This window comes from Azolla caroliniana, unplaced genomic scaffold (assembly GCF_043228905.1).
Source record: "Azolla caroliniana isolate FFs.n. ecotype wild unplaced genomic scaffold, voAzoCaro1.0.p SCAF_5, whole genome shotgun sequence".
Lineage (NCBI taxonomy): Eukaryota > Viridiplantae > Streptophyta > Polypodiopsida > Salviniales > Salviniaceae > Azolla > Azolla caroliniana.
In genome coordinates, this window is record NW_028230440.1 from 10,853,882 (window position 1) to 10,872,906 (window position 19,025).

Below are 19,025 nucleotides of genomic sequence, written 5' to 3' on the forward strand. Positions count from 1 at the left end.
CTTTTTGCCGAACGTTGTTCAACTCTTGTCGGAGTTGAAGCTTTCGAGCGGTTGTGTTGGCGGCGAACATTTTCTTTAAGTTCGCCCACGCTTCTTTAGGCGTCTTGGCATCTCGAATGTGGCTAAGCATGTGGTCGTGAACACATGTTGCCAAGCAATACATGACTCGACTCACTGCTTGCTCCCATGTTGCGTAGTCGGCGTTCTTTGAGTCGGGTCGATTTTCTTGAGTGCCGTTGATGTAGCTCCAATACCCTTGGCCGACGAGGTATTGGGTCATCTTGTACTCCCAAGATGAATAATTGCTCCGGTCTAGCTTTTCACTAGGGAGCGAGCTACCCATTTGTGTGTTCATGTTGATTGTGTCTTCTCTTCTTTTGCTTTTCTTCCTTCGATCACGTACACGTGCTACGTAGCGGCACTACGGTAGCCGATAGCCAGATTTTGTCGTCGGCATCTCGAACACGCAATCATGGAGTCAGGTGGGCTTAGTGGATTTTCTAAACCACACGCTCTGATACCATGTTAATAATTAGGTAATTAATTAAGCAAGGGTTAATTAGTACCTAATTATGTGTGGAAGATTATGTGATATGTGTGTGTGTGTGTGTGTGTGAGAGAGAGAGAGAGAGAGAGAGAGAGAGATACACTTATGAACAACACAAGATGGGGGATGAGTAACTATGTTAAATTAGCATTATTATCATCAAAAACAAAAATACCCACAATGAGGTATATATACATCTCATGTGCAAAGGTGCACATGTGTGAGTAGAATATAGGTACTAATGTGTAAGTCCTATATTAAATGTACTTAGGAGTGGAAGATCTAGAATATCCTACCTAAGTACAAGGTCCTATTTAAGGCGTTATAGTCAACACTTCTAACTATATTCTATCTAGGTAACTACGAAGTTACATTGTTGACTAACTAACTAAACTAAATTGAGCTTGATCTCTCAACAAATATCCTACATGGTTGAAAGCAACATCTTCACATGGGCTTAGTGTGAGCAAGTACACACTTTTGTGTTCAAAGACAAGGAGACATTCCCCCAACCACAAAAGAAGACTAGACATTTTGAGATGATCTCCACAAAGCCACTCTTAAATGCCAATGGATAGTTGACTACTTTTTGAGAGTGTATATTCTATCGTACATAATCCGACATCTATATTTTAAATGTAACATTACTTAGCATTGATTTGGGTATTCGAACCATTGCTTCCATGCAACTTAGCTCACATGCATTGCGATGTGAGACAGGGCATTGGGGCACAAGTGATGACAGTGATCGACTATGCACACTTTGCCTTAAACAAGTTTGCGGGTCTGAGTGTCACACTTTGATACAATGCTCTGCCTTTGATCATATTCGACCATGCTTTCACATCTCTTCGACCGAGCCCAATCCTTGCATGAATTCCTCTCACAACCACAATGTGCACTCTCGATTGCAACATTCATTGGTAAAGTTCTTGAACATCGAGAGTCACTACTCACTTTCACACGTATCACGTGAAATGTAATATTTTTGGTCTCATAGGTCATATTTGACCTCCGAAGACGATAATATAATGTCTCTCTCTCTCTCTCTCTCTCTCTTTTATTATCGTAATTAGCTTACCCTAAGCTAAGTTGTTACACTACTACAAGCACTACATCTTGGGTTTGAAACCCAAATTTCTCACCTGTCTTTTACTTTATACATATCTCTTAATTCATTACATGCCACTGTGGAATGTCAGGGTTGAGCCCATGACCATCTGGTCTCCATTGGGCAACCTTACCTCTTAGTCTTTCATTGTGCAACCTTACCAACTGAGCTACTACATCCATCCGACCTCCCATACATGTGTATGTATGTATGTATGAGTGAGTGAGTGCAAAGGAAATGCATGTCAATTTGGAGGCATAGTTTTGCAAATTCTCCTAAATGTATGGAGGATTCTTGTATGTATGTATAGTCTAGACTCTACATATATGTAGTGACTCTACATATGTATATGATATATCTATCATATATATGTAATAATAAAGTATGTATGCGTATTTTCATGAATGGTAGTCTGCGTAATATAATAGCGTCTGTCGTCGATGGCGACGGCGACGACGACAACGATGAGCACGACCCCCTCCTGCTGCAGAATCGCAATATCCTGCACTTCTTAGGTATTTCCTTCTCTGAACCTCTTCGCTGAAGTCTCTTTGTATATTTCAAAGGAGATACCGTTTATCTCCTTTTGGATCATTCTTTCAACATGGAGGATATGGCTTCTGCTTCTTCTAGTGCAGAGAAGAATATTCTCCTCAGAACTTCTCTATCTCTTGCAAATGGATGCAAACATCGTGGAATCATGAGAAACGGTAAGGTTAGACCTTGCGGAATTCGTGACTATCCTGATTCTCTACCTTTAGGCAAGAACAGTAAGATTGCTCGTGATTTTTCAAGCTTCATTCCTAACGACAAGAAGACGGTTAGGGACTTTCCCATCCATGAAAATAGGAAAGAGAAGAAGGTTGTCCGGGATTTCCCGGAATTTATCAGTAAGCGAATGGAGTGTGAAGAGTGTGGACATGAAGAGATTATCGCGGAAAAATGTAACGTTGAGACCTTGAATGAGAAGAAGAAAAAGAAGGGTATTGTTTCGGACAAGGGAAAGAAGGAATGTTTTTCAACAAAGAATAGAAACGAGGATTTTGTCTTGTCGGATAAAGAAAATGGTGTTGTTCCAGTACCACAGGCAGATATTGCATTGCAGAAATGTGAAGAAGGTAAAGCTGCCTCATATGATGATGAAGTGCCTCATATGGCAAAGAAGGAGATGAAGACAATCAGGAGTTTCCCAACAGTTCTCAAAGATAAGAAAGAGAAAAAGACTACAAGAGATTTCCCAGATTCATTCAGGAAGGAGGCAGATAATATAGGGAAATCTGAAGTTGATATGGTTGACAAATCTAATGATAAGATCTTGCATCAGCAAAAGGAAGAACAAGATTTTGTATCATCAGATAAGAAAAAAGATTCCATTCTAGTTTCTCAGTCTGATATGAGATTGCAGAAAAAAGAAGAGGACACAGTTGATGCTGGCGATGATGAAACTCAAATATGTGAGAGGGGTGAAATTGTCCAGAGGAAGGAGAAGAAGGCGACCAGGGATTTCCCAACAGTTCTCAAAGATAAGAATGAGAAAAGAACTCCTGGTGATTTCGCAAACTCAGTTGTTAAGGTCATAAATGACACGAAACAAGAAGATGTAGGAAAGGAAAGTAAGAAAGAGAAAAAATCAATTAGGGATCTCCCAGAAAATTATATATTATCATCTGATGAGAAAATTTATGCCAGCTTAGAGTCACATCCTTATAGTCCATCACGGGGAGCTGAACAGGGAAAAAAGGATGGTGCTGAGTGGACTCTAGTTTATGGAAAAAGAGAAATTAAACAGAAGGAGAAGAAAACAATGAGGGATTTCCCAGTACTCAAGGATATGCAAGAGAAAAAGGCTACTTGTGATTTCGCAGATTCTATTTGTAAGAAAGTAGATGACTTGGAACAATCTGAAGATGATGGAAAGAAATTAGATCCCATGGAACAAACTGAAGATACTGGAAATGAAGATGATACAATTGAGAAATCTGATGGTCAGATATTGTGCCTGAGAAACAAAGAAAAGGATTTCATATCATCAGATACAAAAGAAAAATCCATTCTAGAGTTGCAATTAAATATTCCATGGCACAAACTTGAACAGAACAAACCTGATGATGGTAGTGAAGAGCCTCAGAAGGGTGGAAAATTAGAAATTGAAGAAAAAGAAGACAAGACAATCAAGGATTTCCCAGATTCTGTTAGTAAGGAAATGGATGATGTAGAATCATCTGAAGCTGCTGGAAGTGCAGGTGATTTGGCTGAGAAATCGAACACTCAGATCTCTTACCAAAGAAAGAATCGAAAGAAATTTGTGTCATTGGATAAGGTAATCCATGAATCACAACCAGATATTCCATTAGAGAGAGTTGAACACGAAAAGAATCAGGATGGTGCTGAGGGGACTCAGATTGTTAATGAACGTGAAATTAATTCTCAGAAGGAGATTGAAGTTGTGGCAACTTTTGAGCGAGTCAAGAAAACACAAAGAAAGTCTGCAATTAGGGATCTTCCTGATGTGGCTAAATCACTACCTGTACTTGGAAAAGAAATTCTCACTAAGAGCTGTGATAGAGAGCGAGATGAATCTTCTCCTCCAGAGGTTTCCAGAATTAAAGAGAAGACAACCAAGGATAGCAGAAATGCTGGTGAGAGTGGAAAGAAGAAGAGACCATTCAAGGAACCAGAGTTTGCTGAAGGAAATACAAAAGTATCTAATCCTACACCTGATTCTCGACCATCTGATGAGGTCAAGGATGTAGACTCCAAGATTAAAACTGAAAATGATCAAGAGGATGCCATTCCCATGTCTATAAAACGGAAAAGTAAGACTTTGACACCATCTGATTCAGGAAAGAAGGCCAGATTATCATCTGGAAAGTTAATGAAGCCAGGTTTAGGTACAGAGATAGGCCATCCTAAAAAGGCCTTGAGAGAGACCTTGAGATTATTTGATTCTGTTCGCCGTAAGGTTGTTCAGGATGAAGAGAAATATGTAAAACAAGGAAGAGGATGTAGATCAGATCTCCAAACTTTATCACTTGTAAAGGATCAAGGTTTTGTTCAGACTGAGAAGGTTATTGGTTCAATTCCAGGTTTAGACATTGGGGATATATTTTGTTTTAGGACAGAGGCTTCATTTACAAGAGTGCATGGTCCAATTCAAGGTGGTATTGAATACTTAACGGCAAAGGATTCTGAATGGGATATGCCTATTGCAATAGGGATTGTCTCAAATGCTGGCCAGGATGGTGAAGATAATGGAGAAGAACTTATTTATAGTGGTCAAGGAGGCAGATCTGCAGACAATAAGCAAATTGCTGACCAGAAGATGGAGAGAGGCAATTTGGCCATGGATGGAAGCAGAAAACACAAGGTGCCTGTGAGAGTTATTCGTGGCATCAAGGATGCTAATAGTCCATCTGGGAAAGTTTTTGTTTATGATGGCCTCTACTCTGTTGTGGATACCTTTACCAGAAAAGGTTTAAATGGCTTTGATGAGTTCCAATTCAGGCTTCAGCGTATGCCTGATCAAACAGAACTTGGATCTAATCTGTTTATGCTAGCTCAAAAGATGAAGAATCAACGACCAGCATCCCGTACAAACGTTACTGTCCAAGATTTATCTGAAGGTAAGGAACGCCTACCCATCTGTGTTGAAAATACAGTTGATGATGAGAAAGCACCCCTTGCTTTTGAATATGTAACAGAAGTAAGATATCCTGATGGCATTGAAAAGTTTGATTCTGCAGTTGGGTGCACTTGTAAAGGTGTGTGCACACCTTCTAGTAAGTGTAGTTGTTTCTCAAGAAATGGAGATGAGTTCCCATATTTAAATATGGGATCCCTTGTAAGAGAGAAAGACTACATTTTTGAGTGTGGTAACCAATGCTCATGCTCTACAAGTTGCCGAAATAGAGCATTTCCAAAGATTAGACTTGAAGTGTTCAAGACACAAGACCGTGGATGGGGTGTTCGGTCTCTAGAGATGATTGCAGCAGGAAGCTTTGTTTGTGAGTACACCGGTAAGTTGGTTTTTGGTGATGAAATGATCAAGACAGTGGGTAATAAAGAGTTTATCTTAGATTTAAGAAGGGCCCCTATTAAAACACCCCGCTGGGGTAATGTGCCAAATATTTTTCCGAACAGGTCTCCTTCAGACATAATGTCAGATGTTGGGACCCCTAAGCTTATTATAGATGCTAACCAATGTGGTAATGTGGCTCGATTTATTAATCATAGCTGCTCACCCAACCTTCTTATTCAGAAGGTTTTGTCTCACCATCAGCATGCCAAACTCCCTCAGATCAAATTATTTGCAATGGACAATATTCCTCCCTTGAGGGAGCTAACTTTTGATTATGGATGTCCCACAAATGATGAAGAGAGTATTGCATGCTTATGTGGAAGCTTTGATTGTAGGGGGAGGCTATAACTTCCCTTGAATTTGAACTGAAATTGGAATGGAAAGAATGGTCCATATTGAGGACACAGAGACGGGCTTGAGCATGTAGTAGCGAGCATGACCTTTTCTGTGCTCTGAGAAGAAAAAGAAATATGAAGTCTTGACAGAGAACTCGGATGCATGAGCCACCGGTTTTCTCTTCAATGACATGCCAAGAAGGTAGCCTCACTGCATGGTCTATCAAGGCATTGTGAAGCAAATGTAATCCATCCATACCACTTTTTGACGTGCCACCATCCATCCTGATAATCAATGTTTTGCTTGTGAAGATATTGAAGAGGTTTGACACACCGTCATTGTCCATGAAGACATTGAAGAGGTTTGATGCTTTTTGAGCGATCAAAATCTTTTGACATTGAAGAGTTCCTATATAAACATACAGTGAAATTTTGAGCTCAGGATGTCAAAATTGGAAGTTGAGAAATCAGTTGCCATTGATTGCTACCACTGCAACAGTATTCGTGAAGGTATAAAAATTGATACCATTACCCCAACATCACTTAATGATTCTATTTAACATTATCGATGATGTACCTTGCCACTAGTCCCGAATTCGAGATGGTTAGAGTTTCACTGACCCCAACGTCGATTTCTTATTCGTATTTTGTTCAATTTGTATACAGTACACACTGACTCCACAATATGAACACATTTCCTAAGTTGTATAATGGCATTGTTACCATTTTAGTAGGTACATCTACGTAAGCTATTTATATGCCATGATGTATATGTATTTCACTGCATTTAAATTCAATTGTCATTCACTGGCTGAACTACAGACACTTTTCTTCAATCTACGTGTAGAAGGTACTGATGAGCGCTGACATGCAAAATAAATTTGGTAGTATGACATTTGATGGTACTCGTATCAGGCATATAACGACATAGTTAGAATCTTAGTAGCTATATTTCCCTTGGATATAAACTATATGCCATGAGTTTATGTTTGTAAAAACTTACCTGTAGTGAAGACCACTTTTTGATGTATTCACATCCATCATGAGCAGTCTTTTGCTTGTGCATATTTTTTACTCCAATGATATTATGGGGTTTTCCCTGATCTTAATGATGGAGGAAATCCATGCTGAAATTCTTACATTAAAGTAAGCTTTTTGAAGCTCATGAATAATTGCACAATTACTTGAATGTATTGTATATGAACAGATTTATATATATTTTTATCATAATTATTTGTTTATCATCACTAAGGTGATATTTCTTAATTGTTTTTCTTTCTGGAAATTAAATGTGTGAAGACATTGTTGGAATGTTAGTATGAACATGGTGTGATTATGGCATTCGTGATTGCTTGACTTAATATCATGACACAATTATAGATACTATGAAATTGTACTTCGTAGTAGATAGGTGTGCACAACTTTTGTGGGTTTGCATTCTAGCTCATGTCTATGGTTTCTATTTTTCATTGTTTAATGAATATAAAGTTGTTGCCTTGTCTTGCTCTGAGTGTTTCTTTGACTAATAGAGTCGATTATGATATTCCATGGTCACAATATGGTGTGCGATGAATGTTATTTTGGGATCTATAATCATTTCTATTGTAGGTTGGTGCATGGGGATTATAGCTCCTAATGAACAAGGAGATTATTGTTTTTTTAACTAAGCATATGAAATTGTGTGTATGGGACGTTTTGTCATTACATTGACTTGCCTATGGTAGTGTAAACAAGTTAACTTAGATATAACATACATAAATTATTCTCAATAACATGTTAATAATTTTAACGTTGCATTGATTCTAGTGAACTTTGATCGATGTGCAAATAAATGATTGTTGCATTTCTTCACATGCATGCATGTGTGATAGTTTAACGTGAGTTTTTTAATTTGGTGGATGGCTTTCTCAATCACCTTGTATGAATTTAATAAGCATTTTGCAATTACGTGAATAAATAAAAAATGCATATTGTGCATTTACACCACAATATATTGTGGTATTACCACAATCCATTCTAAGTTAAGATAACCTTAGCCATGATAGGTTAACCATGGTCTAGTTAAGGTGCTTACAACATGACTAAGAACCGCCCATAACTAACCAACAACTACCAAACATAATTGTCCAACTAAAGCTATCAAAGTGTAAACATGAAAGTGGAATAGACAAGTTTTTGAGTAAGGATCTTGAGTATTTCACTTTGGTGGAAATGATGGGCACCCTTCCTTCAATTTCTAACCTTTATAACTATGGGTCTGGTTTCAACTCAAACTGAACTGAATTGTTAAGCCACGGTTTAACGGTTTATTGGTTCCAAAAAAAATTAATGGTTTGGATTTTCAAGAAACGTTTTGGTTTCAGTTTGGTTTATTTCTAAAAGTCGAGTTTATCAGTTTCTAGGTTTAAATGGTTTGGTTTAAAGGTTTATTGATTTTGGTTAACTTTTTTCCCCTTAAATGGTTTAATGAATGATTTTTTATTGATTGAATTAATGTAAAGAGTTTCGTATGTGGAAGCTTATGAACAACACAGTCGGCTTAGCCACAATTAGGTAAAACACAGAGGAAAGCAGAAAATATAGTAAGCAGAGGAGAGACAGAAAAAGCAAAAGACAAAAAACTCGATTCAAAATAATACGTTCTCTATACATACAAATGTGCTCAACGAGCACTTTTATACAAGCCCTGACAGCGGGCTGACACAAGTACCGCCAGTACTTGAATGCTCATAAAGAGCCTACAACACTAACTCCCTAAAAATATTCCTAATACTAAGACTAGGAATATAGGCTCTAATGGCCTATCAGCCTTATCCTAGGTTGTCCAGTTATCGGCTTATTCAACCGACTTCCCTCAGCCACCTCGACTGTCAGCTTCTTCAGCCAACCGACCTTTAGCCGATCCGGCTCATGTTGAGCTTGTCTCTCAACACTCCCCCTCAAGCTCAACTTGAGGTTCCTCCTCCTCTATTGGTTCATCGCCTCGCCTCCTCCTGCTAGCTCGTCTTTTGGCACGTGCTCCTTGACCCGTCTAGTCCTGTGCTCTTCGACCTCCTCGGTCGGCTTGTCTACTCTTTCTTGTCCGCTTGGCCCTCATGCAATTTGGCTCGTCCAAATCAAACCGATCGACCGAATCGACTGTCTCCGATTCGTTCCCGCTATTGTCTGAATTGGTTGACTCCAATTTGTTCTCCCTTTTCAGGCCCTTAACCACATCCGACCATGTCCTGGCTGCAGCCTTTTTCTTCCGCTCGGCCCGGTCCTTCTTGACTCTGTCGCTTGCTTCGGTTCTACAGGATGTTTCGACTTCCTTAGTCGATTCTACTTCTTCTTAGTCTTGGTCTCCCCTTTGTTCAGTTGGCTTCAACTCGTCCTTTTGGTCGCTCCCCCTGCATCATTCCTCGGCTTCTTCAGCCATTCCGAACTTAAACTCTTCATTTGATTCAGTTTTTCGAACTCCATCTCTTCTGTCTCTTCCGATATCTCTCCCCCTTAAGTTCGGTATGTCGAGATGCTGCAAGCCAAGTACACTCAAAAAATGCCGCAAATTGTCTAAGCCGAGGGGTTTGGTGAAGATGTCGGCCACCTTACGATTAGTCCGAACATATTGCAGTTTCTCTTCACTAGAGAGAGGACGCTCGTGCACGAAGTGGTAATGCACTTCTATGTGTTTGGTTTGATCGTGGAAGACGGGGTTCTTGGCTAGTTGGATGATGTTAAGGTTGTCACACTGCATCATTGCTGGTTCAGACACCTCCATCTGCAAATCCTTCAGTAGCCACTTGAGCCATATGGCTTCGCATGTAGCGACAACTGCTCCTCTGTATTTGGCCTTAGTGCTCAACAATGCCATTGTCATCCGCTTTTTATTGCATCAAGCAACTGCGACACTTCCTAAAGAGAAAGCATATCCGGCCCAATCGGCATTCATGTAGCTGACTAACTGTTTGACTATGCCATGCTGATACAGTAACGCCCTGTCCTTCGTGGCGCTGACATATCACAATAATCTCTGCGCACATTGAAGGTCCTCGATTGTCGGTCTCTGCATGAATTGACTTATCACGCCAACTGAACAACTACGATTGGGTCGAGACATGGAATTGCTCATGGTTGTAACATACGTAGCATACCATACGCGTACAATACGTATGCTACGTATTTTACAAGTATTCTAAAAAAATTTATAAGTTCTTAGAATACGTATTTAAAGGTAAAATAAGTTGAATACATTAAATATGTTTTGAATACGTTGTTGAATATTGTTGAGAGGTCAAGCTCAACTTAGTTTAGTTATATTGGTCAACCATGTAACTTCATAGTTACCTAGATAGAATCTAGTTAGGAGTGTTGACTGTACCGCCTTAAATAGGACCTTGTACTTAAGTGGGATATTCTAGGTCCTCCACTCCTAAGTACATTTAATATAGGACTTACACCTTAGTACCTATATTCTACTCACATATGTGCACCTTTGCACATGAGATGTATTTTGAACATGAGATGTATATATACCTCATTGTGGTATTTTTGTATTTGATGATGATGATGCTAATTTAATATAGAGTTAATCATCCCCCATCCATTGTTGTTCATAAGTGTAACTTCCTCTCTCTCTTCCTCTCACACACATACACACACATATCACTTAATCTTCCGCTTATCAACTAATCACATAATTAGGTACTAATTAACCCGTAGTTAATCACCTAATTCTTAAGATGGTATCAGAGCGTGTGGCATGTGAGCTAAGTCGCATGGAAGCAATGGTTCAAATGGCAGATAACGGTATGGGCTCTAACATGTATCGATGTGTACGGTTTCCTGTTTCGCAAAGAATATGTGTAGTATAATGTGTGAAGCGCGAGCCTCCACATTTGTCCCATGTCATGATACATTGGTGTTGCAAAAAGGCCTCATTTACAGAGGAATCTAGTGATGCATCATGAAGCAAGTGTCTTGCATACCATCTACCAAACCATTTTTCTATATCTTGCATCCAACCGGAACACAAAATTTTGTTTTTATGCGTCTTTTGGATCTTTTTGCTTGCTTCCCATGCAATTCTAGGAAGTCGATGTGAGGGACTTTTTTGAACCTTAAGCATGTATTCAACAACCCTTTCCATGGCCATGATCTCAATGGAAAGCGATCCCATCTCGAGGAGGAGGAGGAGGAGGGTGTAGGGCGTTTGTTTCTTAACTTGTAGAAACTTCGTAAGAAAATGTTTTTGGACATTTTCAAACTCTTTCCACATAGATTTAGGGATGCTACCGCCCCATACTTCCACCCCATAGAGAAGAACCGGTGTCACCAAAGTGTTGAAAAGATATTTCTTGAGGACCCAACTCTTAATATCTCCAAGATTGCATGTATGCTCGCTTACCCGCCTCTAAGGGGCGTGTAGCACATTCATTCCATATATGATTTGAAGGAACTTCAAGGCCAAGATATTTGAAGCTTTCCACACATTCAAGTGGTGCATTGTTGTACATAATGCATGAAGTCGGTTAGATAGAATGTATGTGATGCCCAATGATTCTTTTTTACCGACATCACTTCGTATGAAAGTTCTACAAGATGTAGGAACTTCAGATCACTTTCCTATTTGTTTGGAGGTTTGTAGTCATGCAATTGACATGTATAAATCCTTATTTGGAAAGCCTCCATTACGCTTTAACTCTTCTCTTTTGCTTCAACCTCACTTTGATTGTCTCATGGAGCAATTTTTTCACAAGAAGTGAATCTTAAAGGAGTTAAAGCATGGGATATCACGTTACGAAACATTACGATCATTCATCGTATGTATGGAGTAACTAATGCTCAATGAAGAAGAGGTCTTCATCGACAATTCTCACAAGTTCTCTCCAGGTGTAATGCATTATTGATATCCAAAGTCAATTGCATGTTATTATTTCTCAGTTGCAATGCCAAAGTTATCGTTATGTGAAGATGCGACAACTGAGGGATGGGCTCATAAATAATCAATGTCAATCTCATTTGTTTTTCCAAGCGTTACATCCTACTTATGCTCGATCTAATGTGGTACATGTGAAGCAAGAGGACGAATGGATAGTGGATCCTACTACAATAATTGACATATGTGTTCATTACTTTAAGGAGTTGATTGGCCCACAATTGTTAATGACAAATGAGGTGAGTAGAGCACATCATGAGTTTTATGATGTGGTTGGATGTATTGTGCATGACCTCATTTGTCATGAATTGGATGCGGATTTCACTTAGGTTGAGGTGGACACAGTTTTAAGGCATCTTCCTAGTGGTAAGAACCTTGGTTGGGATGTCTTGACAAATGAAGTTTTTAAGCGATATTCGAACATTTTAAAGGGGCCCTTAACTTTGATGTTTCAACATTCTTGGGATTCTGGTCGTATGCCTCAAGCTTGGAAGGTTGGTCTAATTAAATTAGTTCCAAAGCTGGCATATCCCGAGTCATTTCATTAATGGAGACCTATTTCTTTGATGGGGGGGTTGTATAAGATATTTACAAAGGTCTTGGCAAATAGATTACAAAATTATTTGCCAAAGTTGATACATCCCGCCCAATATAGTTTTATTGCAGGTAGGAATATATTGCATAATATGTTGAATGTTCAAATGGCCATGGATTATGCTCGAAACATTCATCAAGAATTGATTATGGTGCAATTAGATTTGGAGAAAGCTTATGATCATGTTAATTGGACCTTTGTTTCTGGGTTAATGCATACAATGGGCTTTGGACCTCGTATGCGTCGCCTCATATTTGTATTAGGACAAGATACGGTGTCTCGAGTAATGCTTAACGGGGGAGTTACATCAAATATTGCCCTCACAAGATCCATTCATCAAGGATGCCCTCTTAGCCCATTGTTGTTTTATTGTTACTCATCCCTTGTTAGTGATGTTATCAAGGCTTGCAACAAATGGTGGCATTGTGGGTCTACACCTTCCGTCTGAAGGGCAACTAGTGGGACAAGCTTTGGCTGATGATTCTTTCATGTTTCTACAAGCCTCACGAGAGAATCTTGAGAAGGGGATGCTTGTATGGAACCAATTTGCATTGGGTTCCAGATTACATATTAATTGGAGGAAGTCTAGTCTCATATCATGTACTGAAAGGGGGTTTGGAATGTTTAGGATGGCAAGGATCCGTGGTCAAGAAAGGCTCTATTTTTCGACACTTGGGCTATCCATTAGGAATGAATGTTACAAATGGTCAATTGATTGAATGGATACAGTCTAGTAAGTTGAGGGATAAGTTCATGTATTGGAAGTCACAACCTTGGTCATTTCATGTACGCTTGAAGGTTGTACAATTTATTATGGAACCCATGATATTATATTACTTGCCATTGTTGCCATGGACAAAGAAGGCTTTGCATTCTATTTTGGAACCTCTTCGATATTTTTTGGGGAAGAAGAGGGATAAGATGTTAGGATTTCGGTCCCTCCGGATGGGATAATGCAGGCCCGGTGAGAGCCGGATGATGAAGGCCCGGTGAGAACCTCTCACCGAATGAAGGGACATATATGTAAATATGTTCCAGAGAGCCCACATGAGCTATATTTGTAAATAGCCCGAAAGTCATGTTAGTATAAATATGACCTAGGGCAAACAGTAATAGTGAGTTGTTGTCCTTATTGTGTATAGAGTTATTGTATGAGTAATTGTTATACAAAGCGTAACAGAGTGAGAGAGAGAGACACAGAGGGATTCTCTGTTGTAACCACCGCTAGGCGAAGACAGTGAGCACGAGGTCGTTGCTTCTATGCCCCTCTATTGTATTCTTTTGATATAGGGATAGTTTGGGGTTTGTGGGCTCCCGTGGTTTTTCCCTCTCAGGGTTTTCCATGTTAATATCTTGTGTACTCTCCTGCTTACAGTGTTTTGTGTATACATGCATCTATCTCCACATTCCCATTTCTATGTTTGTAATTCTCAAAGAAGTGATTGAATACTCGGTTGTGGCTGAGCATTATTCCGTGTATTCTTTACATAAGATGGGAATTACTTGGGTTGTGTGGAATCATCTAGAAACCCCTAAGCGCTTGGGGGGAACTGGAATATTGAACTTATCTAAGCATATGATGGCTCGTAGATTTTCATTATTACAAGACATATGTTCAAACTCACGACCATGGATATCTATTGTTCAATATTTCATTGAGAACAAGGGTTCAACACATGGGAGGACAATGATTAAAGGCTTCATAGTGACAATTACTGAATGGATGTATTTCACTTAGGATTTAGGGCTCTACATGTGTTCAACACTTGGTTACGTCATGGCAAGAAGCACTCTTGTTACGTGTATGGAAACTATCACCTAGTAGAGAACATTGTAATTCTTTGCAAAAAGAGTTGCTTGTGTCTTCTCGGTTATTATGTTGGCTAGGAAAGAAGAGATTGCGCTCTCAATTTAATCGTTTGTTTCGTTTGGGAGTCAAAGAGCTGGGAGATATAGTTGAGGCTCCATCTCAAAGAATTTTGGAGTTTGTTGAAGCCCAACAATTATTACGCATTCTACCTAATTATGGGTTTATTTGGCAACAACTACAAAATATTCCATTGATGCAAGGTCCCTTACCTCTACAAACAGGAGAACGACCCTGGATTGATTGGTGTTTAAAGGGTCAAACGTCGTTGTTACAAGTGACTGCTAATCTTTTGTATCATTGCTTTGTTGAGTCTCTTGGATGGCTATCATCTAAGGCTAAAGAAAAATGGAGAATACACAAACCCGATCATGGGTGGTGGCAGATCTTACAACGTAGTTGGCATTCTAAATTGCCACATGGAGCAAAGGTCTTCATTTGGAGAGTTTTGATTGGAGGATTGCCTTTGGGATTAGCTCTAAAGCGTTGTGGACTAGCAACGAGCAATTGCTTCCTTTGCACTATTCAAATGGAGGATAGTACTCATCTATTTCTACAATGTTTGATTGCTTGTCAGATTTAGAATTACATTTCTCAAATCTGCAAGTCTTATCACGGTGTTATTTGACATCTAGACAGTGGGTGTTTGCACAATTTACACAAGTTGACTGAAAATTAGAGATGGAGATCATTTTTCTATTTCTGAGATATTGGGGATTGCAACATAATTGGAATATGTGCAACGCTTTTGTATACGATGGTAAACATGGAGTGAAAGCATATCTACGAAAGTTGGAGGGAGTACTAATGTGGCAATTTTCTTTATTGGAGAAAGTGGAAATTCTTTCCTCGGTGGAGTGTTCGTCTTTCCTATTGGCAATTCAACATATTCCACTACCCATGTAGTGTAGTTAGAGGGTGACCATAGTCCATTGTCACACCCATTGTAAGTAGTGTTTTTTACACACATTTACTAATATAATTGTGTGTTTTAGAGAGAGAGAGAGAGAGAAAGAAACTTTATTATTAGAGGATTTGTTTCTCTCTATAGCCAACTGACCACATAGAGAGAGATTGTGGTGGTTATATGGTTATAGGTGCACTCTATTTTTGGGGTGCACCTTTTCATATTGTTTAGCATTTCGTATAATTTATTTTTCTATTTATCTATTCTAAACTAATTAGTTTACTGCAACAGTAGAACAATCAAGATGCATAAACCATCACAATATCATAATTTTGACATAGCAGAACAAGAAGTTGTGAAACTAATGGAGCCAGATATATGTTATGGACATTTACTGTTACGAAATAAAAGAGTTTTGATTCCCATGAGACCTGCACTTGAAGGAAAGTTGGTTTCGGCATCAGTTATTCTCATTGAAGAGCTATTGTAAACAATGGATGAAAAAACTACAGTTTTTCTTTACAAATATCAAAGCTTCTTGTTGGGTATGTTGGACAACTTGATCAAAGATAAATATGATCTATAAAACTAGAATTAACTAGTGGGAAGTTATTAGGGTTGGAAAGGATATTTAAGTTATAATTATGCCTCAATGCACATATATGTGAGACTTACAAGGTGATGTCATAGGTGGTTCTAATGCTTATTTCATAGCTAGTGTCATTGTAAGAATGCTCGTTGTCATTGTAGGAAGCATTTTCATATAATATGTGGATCTTATGAGTGACCTTGATGCTCAAGAACTTTACTAATGTGTTGGAATTTAGTGAGGGGTAGAGAATTGCCTTTCTTTATTTTACAACCAAAGCAATGGATGATATGTTTCTTTGAGTCGTTTGTCATGGATAGAGAGGTACATGGGTATTAGTTGTTGGGCACACACATGCCGATTATATTGTGGTTGAATGTTTGAGAAGAATTTGGAGAGTTACAATTTTCAAGGAGAGGGTATGTTCATGGGTTTGCCTCTTTGGCATTCTCCTGTTTACTTAAGATTGTTATGTTCTCCTCTTGTTAAAGTGTCACAATAGCTTAGGTCAATTCAATATTTCCTATGATATTTTCGCCAAAAAAGTAAGAGTGAATTTCGTATGAGCATGTACAAAATGGGTTTGTGAGGATTATGTTTGGGAATTTCTGGAACAATTTTGATTTACGAACAAATTTGAAGACATTGCCTTCACGAACTATTTGGATATCATAATGTAACAACCAACCTTGTGTATTTAATGAGCTTATCAAGGATTCACCTAAAGAACCTTTATAGGACGGTATGCTCTTCCATTGGACAACTTTCTAAAAAGTGAAAAAAAAAAAACTTTCTAAGAAGCGTGGTTGACAATGATGATCAAATGACAAAGTAATTCCATGATGGTATATAAAAGTAGTGAGTGATTGATTATTAGTGAAATGTACTTGTTGGCAATGACAATGTGCTCTTAGTTTGGTAGGGCCAAGGAAATGTGATTGCATGTTTGGTCCTCACTTTCATCTAATTACGTGACCATGTGCGGCATGAATAAAAAATGATGTAAACCACATAATTTGCAAGAGCATGTGCACAAAAGCGTAGGGTTTGATTGAGAGAGACTTTGAAGCATGTAATAATATATCATGAACACACATGTGGATGATTATTAAACCATTTGTCGAGAGAGAGAGAGAGAGAGAGCGATCATATTCATATTAAATGTATGTATAGAGACTAGGCTGGACTTCCTGCAGTAGGGAAGCAAAAGTTAAGGAGTAATGGTGGGTAGGAGGATCCTACTACAACAAGAAGTAGGTGTCAAATAGATTGTAATTGTAAGTAGTAATAAGGGTTTAGTTAGGGGGGGGGGGGGGGGGGGGGTGGTCAGTTGTTAATGATGGAGCTGGAGGTGAGGGAGTAGATGGCATTGTTGCCGATGAGCATGGCTCCCGGGTGGCCATTGAATTTGACACACTCGTCGATGATGTCGGAGAACTCGAGAGTGACGGCGTCTCGGTAGATCTTGAGGGGGCGAGCACCGCGGTTGCTCACACGCGCCTTGCACGACCCGTACACCTCCTGCATGTAGAACCCGGCCTTCAGCGTGTACGAGTCCTCCCCTAGAAACTTGATCGCCTTCACACAGTCCTCCACCACCAGCCCCGTCTGCACCTTGTCGCACTGTATCTGCGCACGTGCCACGGAGCAGCAGATCACCATCACCATCACCATCACCATCACCATCACCAACGAGCACCTGCTCCCGCCATGACATCCTGATCCCGCCATTTTTACTTTTTTTTATGTATATCTGCAGTACAAACAATAGTTACAAGCAAATTAGGGCACTCTTCTTCTTTCTTTTCTTTCTTTTTTTTATGACAGAGAACGAGGGAAAGGGGACTTTTTTTATTCTTTTTGGAGATCAAGGAAGGAATGGAGTTTGTGCGTGCGTGTGTGTGTGTGCGCTCTACATTTCTGTTTGGAGGGAGTCGGTGGGAGGTTCTAATGAATGAATGAATGGAGGATGCGATGCATTGAATTGGAATTGCGCGGTGGTGGTGTGTGCCTACCCCCGCCCCGCCTCTCTGATGATGCAATCGATCCGATGGGACAATATAATATAACGTGGTTACAGTGTTTTTGGGGGGCTTCAAATTTGTGCAGGAATTAGGAGGAAGGAAGGAAGATGCAGGGGACTTAAAAAGAGGAAGAAAAAGGGTAGGCCAAAGGTCACGACGAGGAGGAAGCCAACTCCCCCCCCACCCCACGCCACACCACGCCACGCCTCTCCGATCTGCTCCTAATTACCAAAATCACACCCCAAAATAAATAAATATATATATGAATGAATGAAACGCCAAGCGTCGCTCCTCTTTCCCTTTTAACTCTTAGATTTTCCAGAGAATCAGTAGCGTCGTTCATTTTGCATCACGTGTCTTCAGGGGCATGCCCATGCCCATGGGCCCATGGGCCCATGACCCACACTTTTCTTCGTTTCCCCCTTCCCATACTTGATGATCCAAACCAATCCAATGGAGACGGCATAGTACCAAATGACCCAAGTGCGTACTATAGAGGCTCATGCTTTTCATACCCTCTCACAAATTACATTACGAGTTTTCCTTTCCATACACCCCACTTTGCTGCATATGTCATCTCGATCGATCCAAATGACCCAAGTGCGTACTATAGAGGCTCATGCTTTTCATACCCTCTCACAAATTACGTTACGAGTTTTCCTTTCCATACACCCCACTCTGTTGCATATGTCATCTCGATCGATCGCCATTAATAGGCACCAGAATTGGGCAACATCTCTTTCTACTTAGCCGAGACCTCACCTCTTTTCAAATGGCCAAAGTCACACTCATTTATTTCCCTCACTTTGCTCATTTGTGTGTTAATAGTTATTTACATGTGTTTCCAATCATATCTCTCGCGTTGGCAAACAATGGTTTTGTCAATGTCAGTGTTGTTTCGCAAGGCAAATGATCTATGAGCCTCATCTTGAACTACCGCTATGAAGTTTTCTTATAACAAATGCAACGTCCAACCCATTGCTTAATACACCATGAACCAACACACTTCATAATAAAATCATGTTCTTGTACTAGCTTTGGTAATGTACATCTCG

General features: G+C 39.6%; 1 protein-coding gene and 1 long non-coding RNA gene across 2 annotated transcripts; both read left to right on the plus strand.

Annotated features, from left to right (window-relative positions):
* Positions 1-2,080: 2,080 nt before the first annotated feature.
* On the plus strand, positions 2,081-7,097 carry LOC147864131 (uncharacterized). The gene is made up of 2 exons (XR_015529810.1): positions 2,081-2,173; positions 6,919-7,097. It is a non-coding gene; the product is annotated as an uncharacterized LOC147864131 (long non-coding RNA).
* LOC147864132 (uncharacterized) lies at positions 2,263-7,097 on the plus strand. Its single transcript, XM_087319269.1, has one exon. It carries the CDS (start codon positions 2,263-2,265, stop codon positions 6,082-6,084), a length of 3,822 nt encoding a protein of 1,273 aa, XP_087175395.1. The 3' UTR covers positions 6,085-7,097.
* Positions 7,098-19,025: the final 11,928 nt, after the last annotated feature.

Excerpts from the sequence above, each read along its gene's own strand:
- LOC147864132 (XM_087319269.1), top strand. The coding sequence starts at position 2,263 with ATGGAGGATATGGCTTCTGCTTCTTCTAGTGCAGAGAAGAATATTCTC.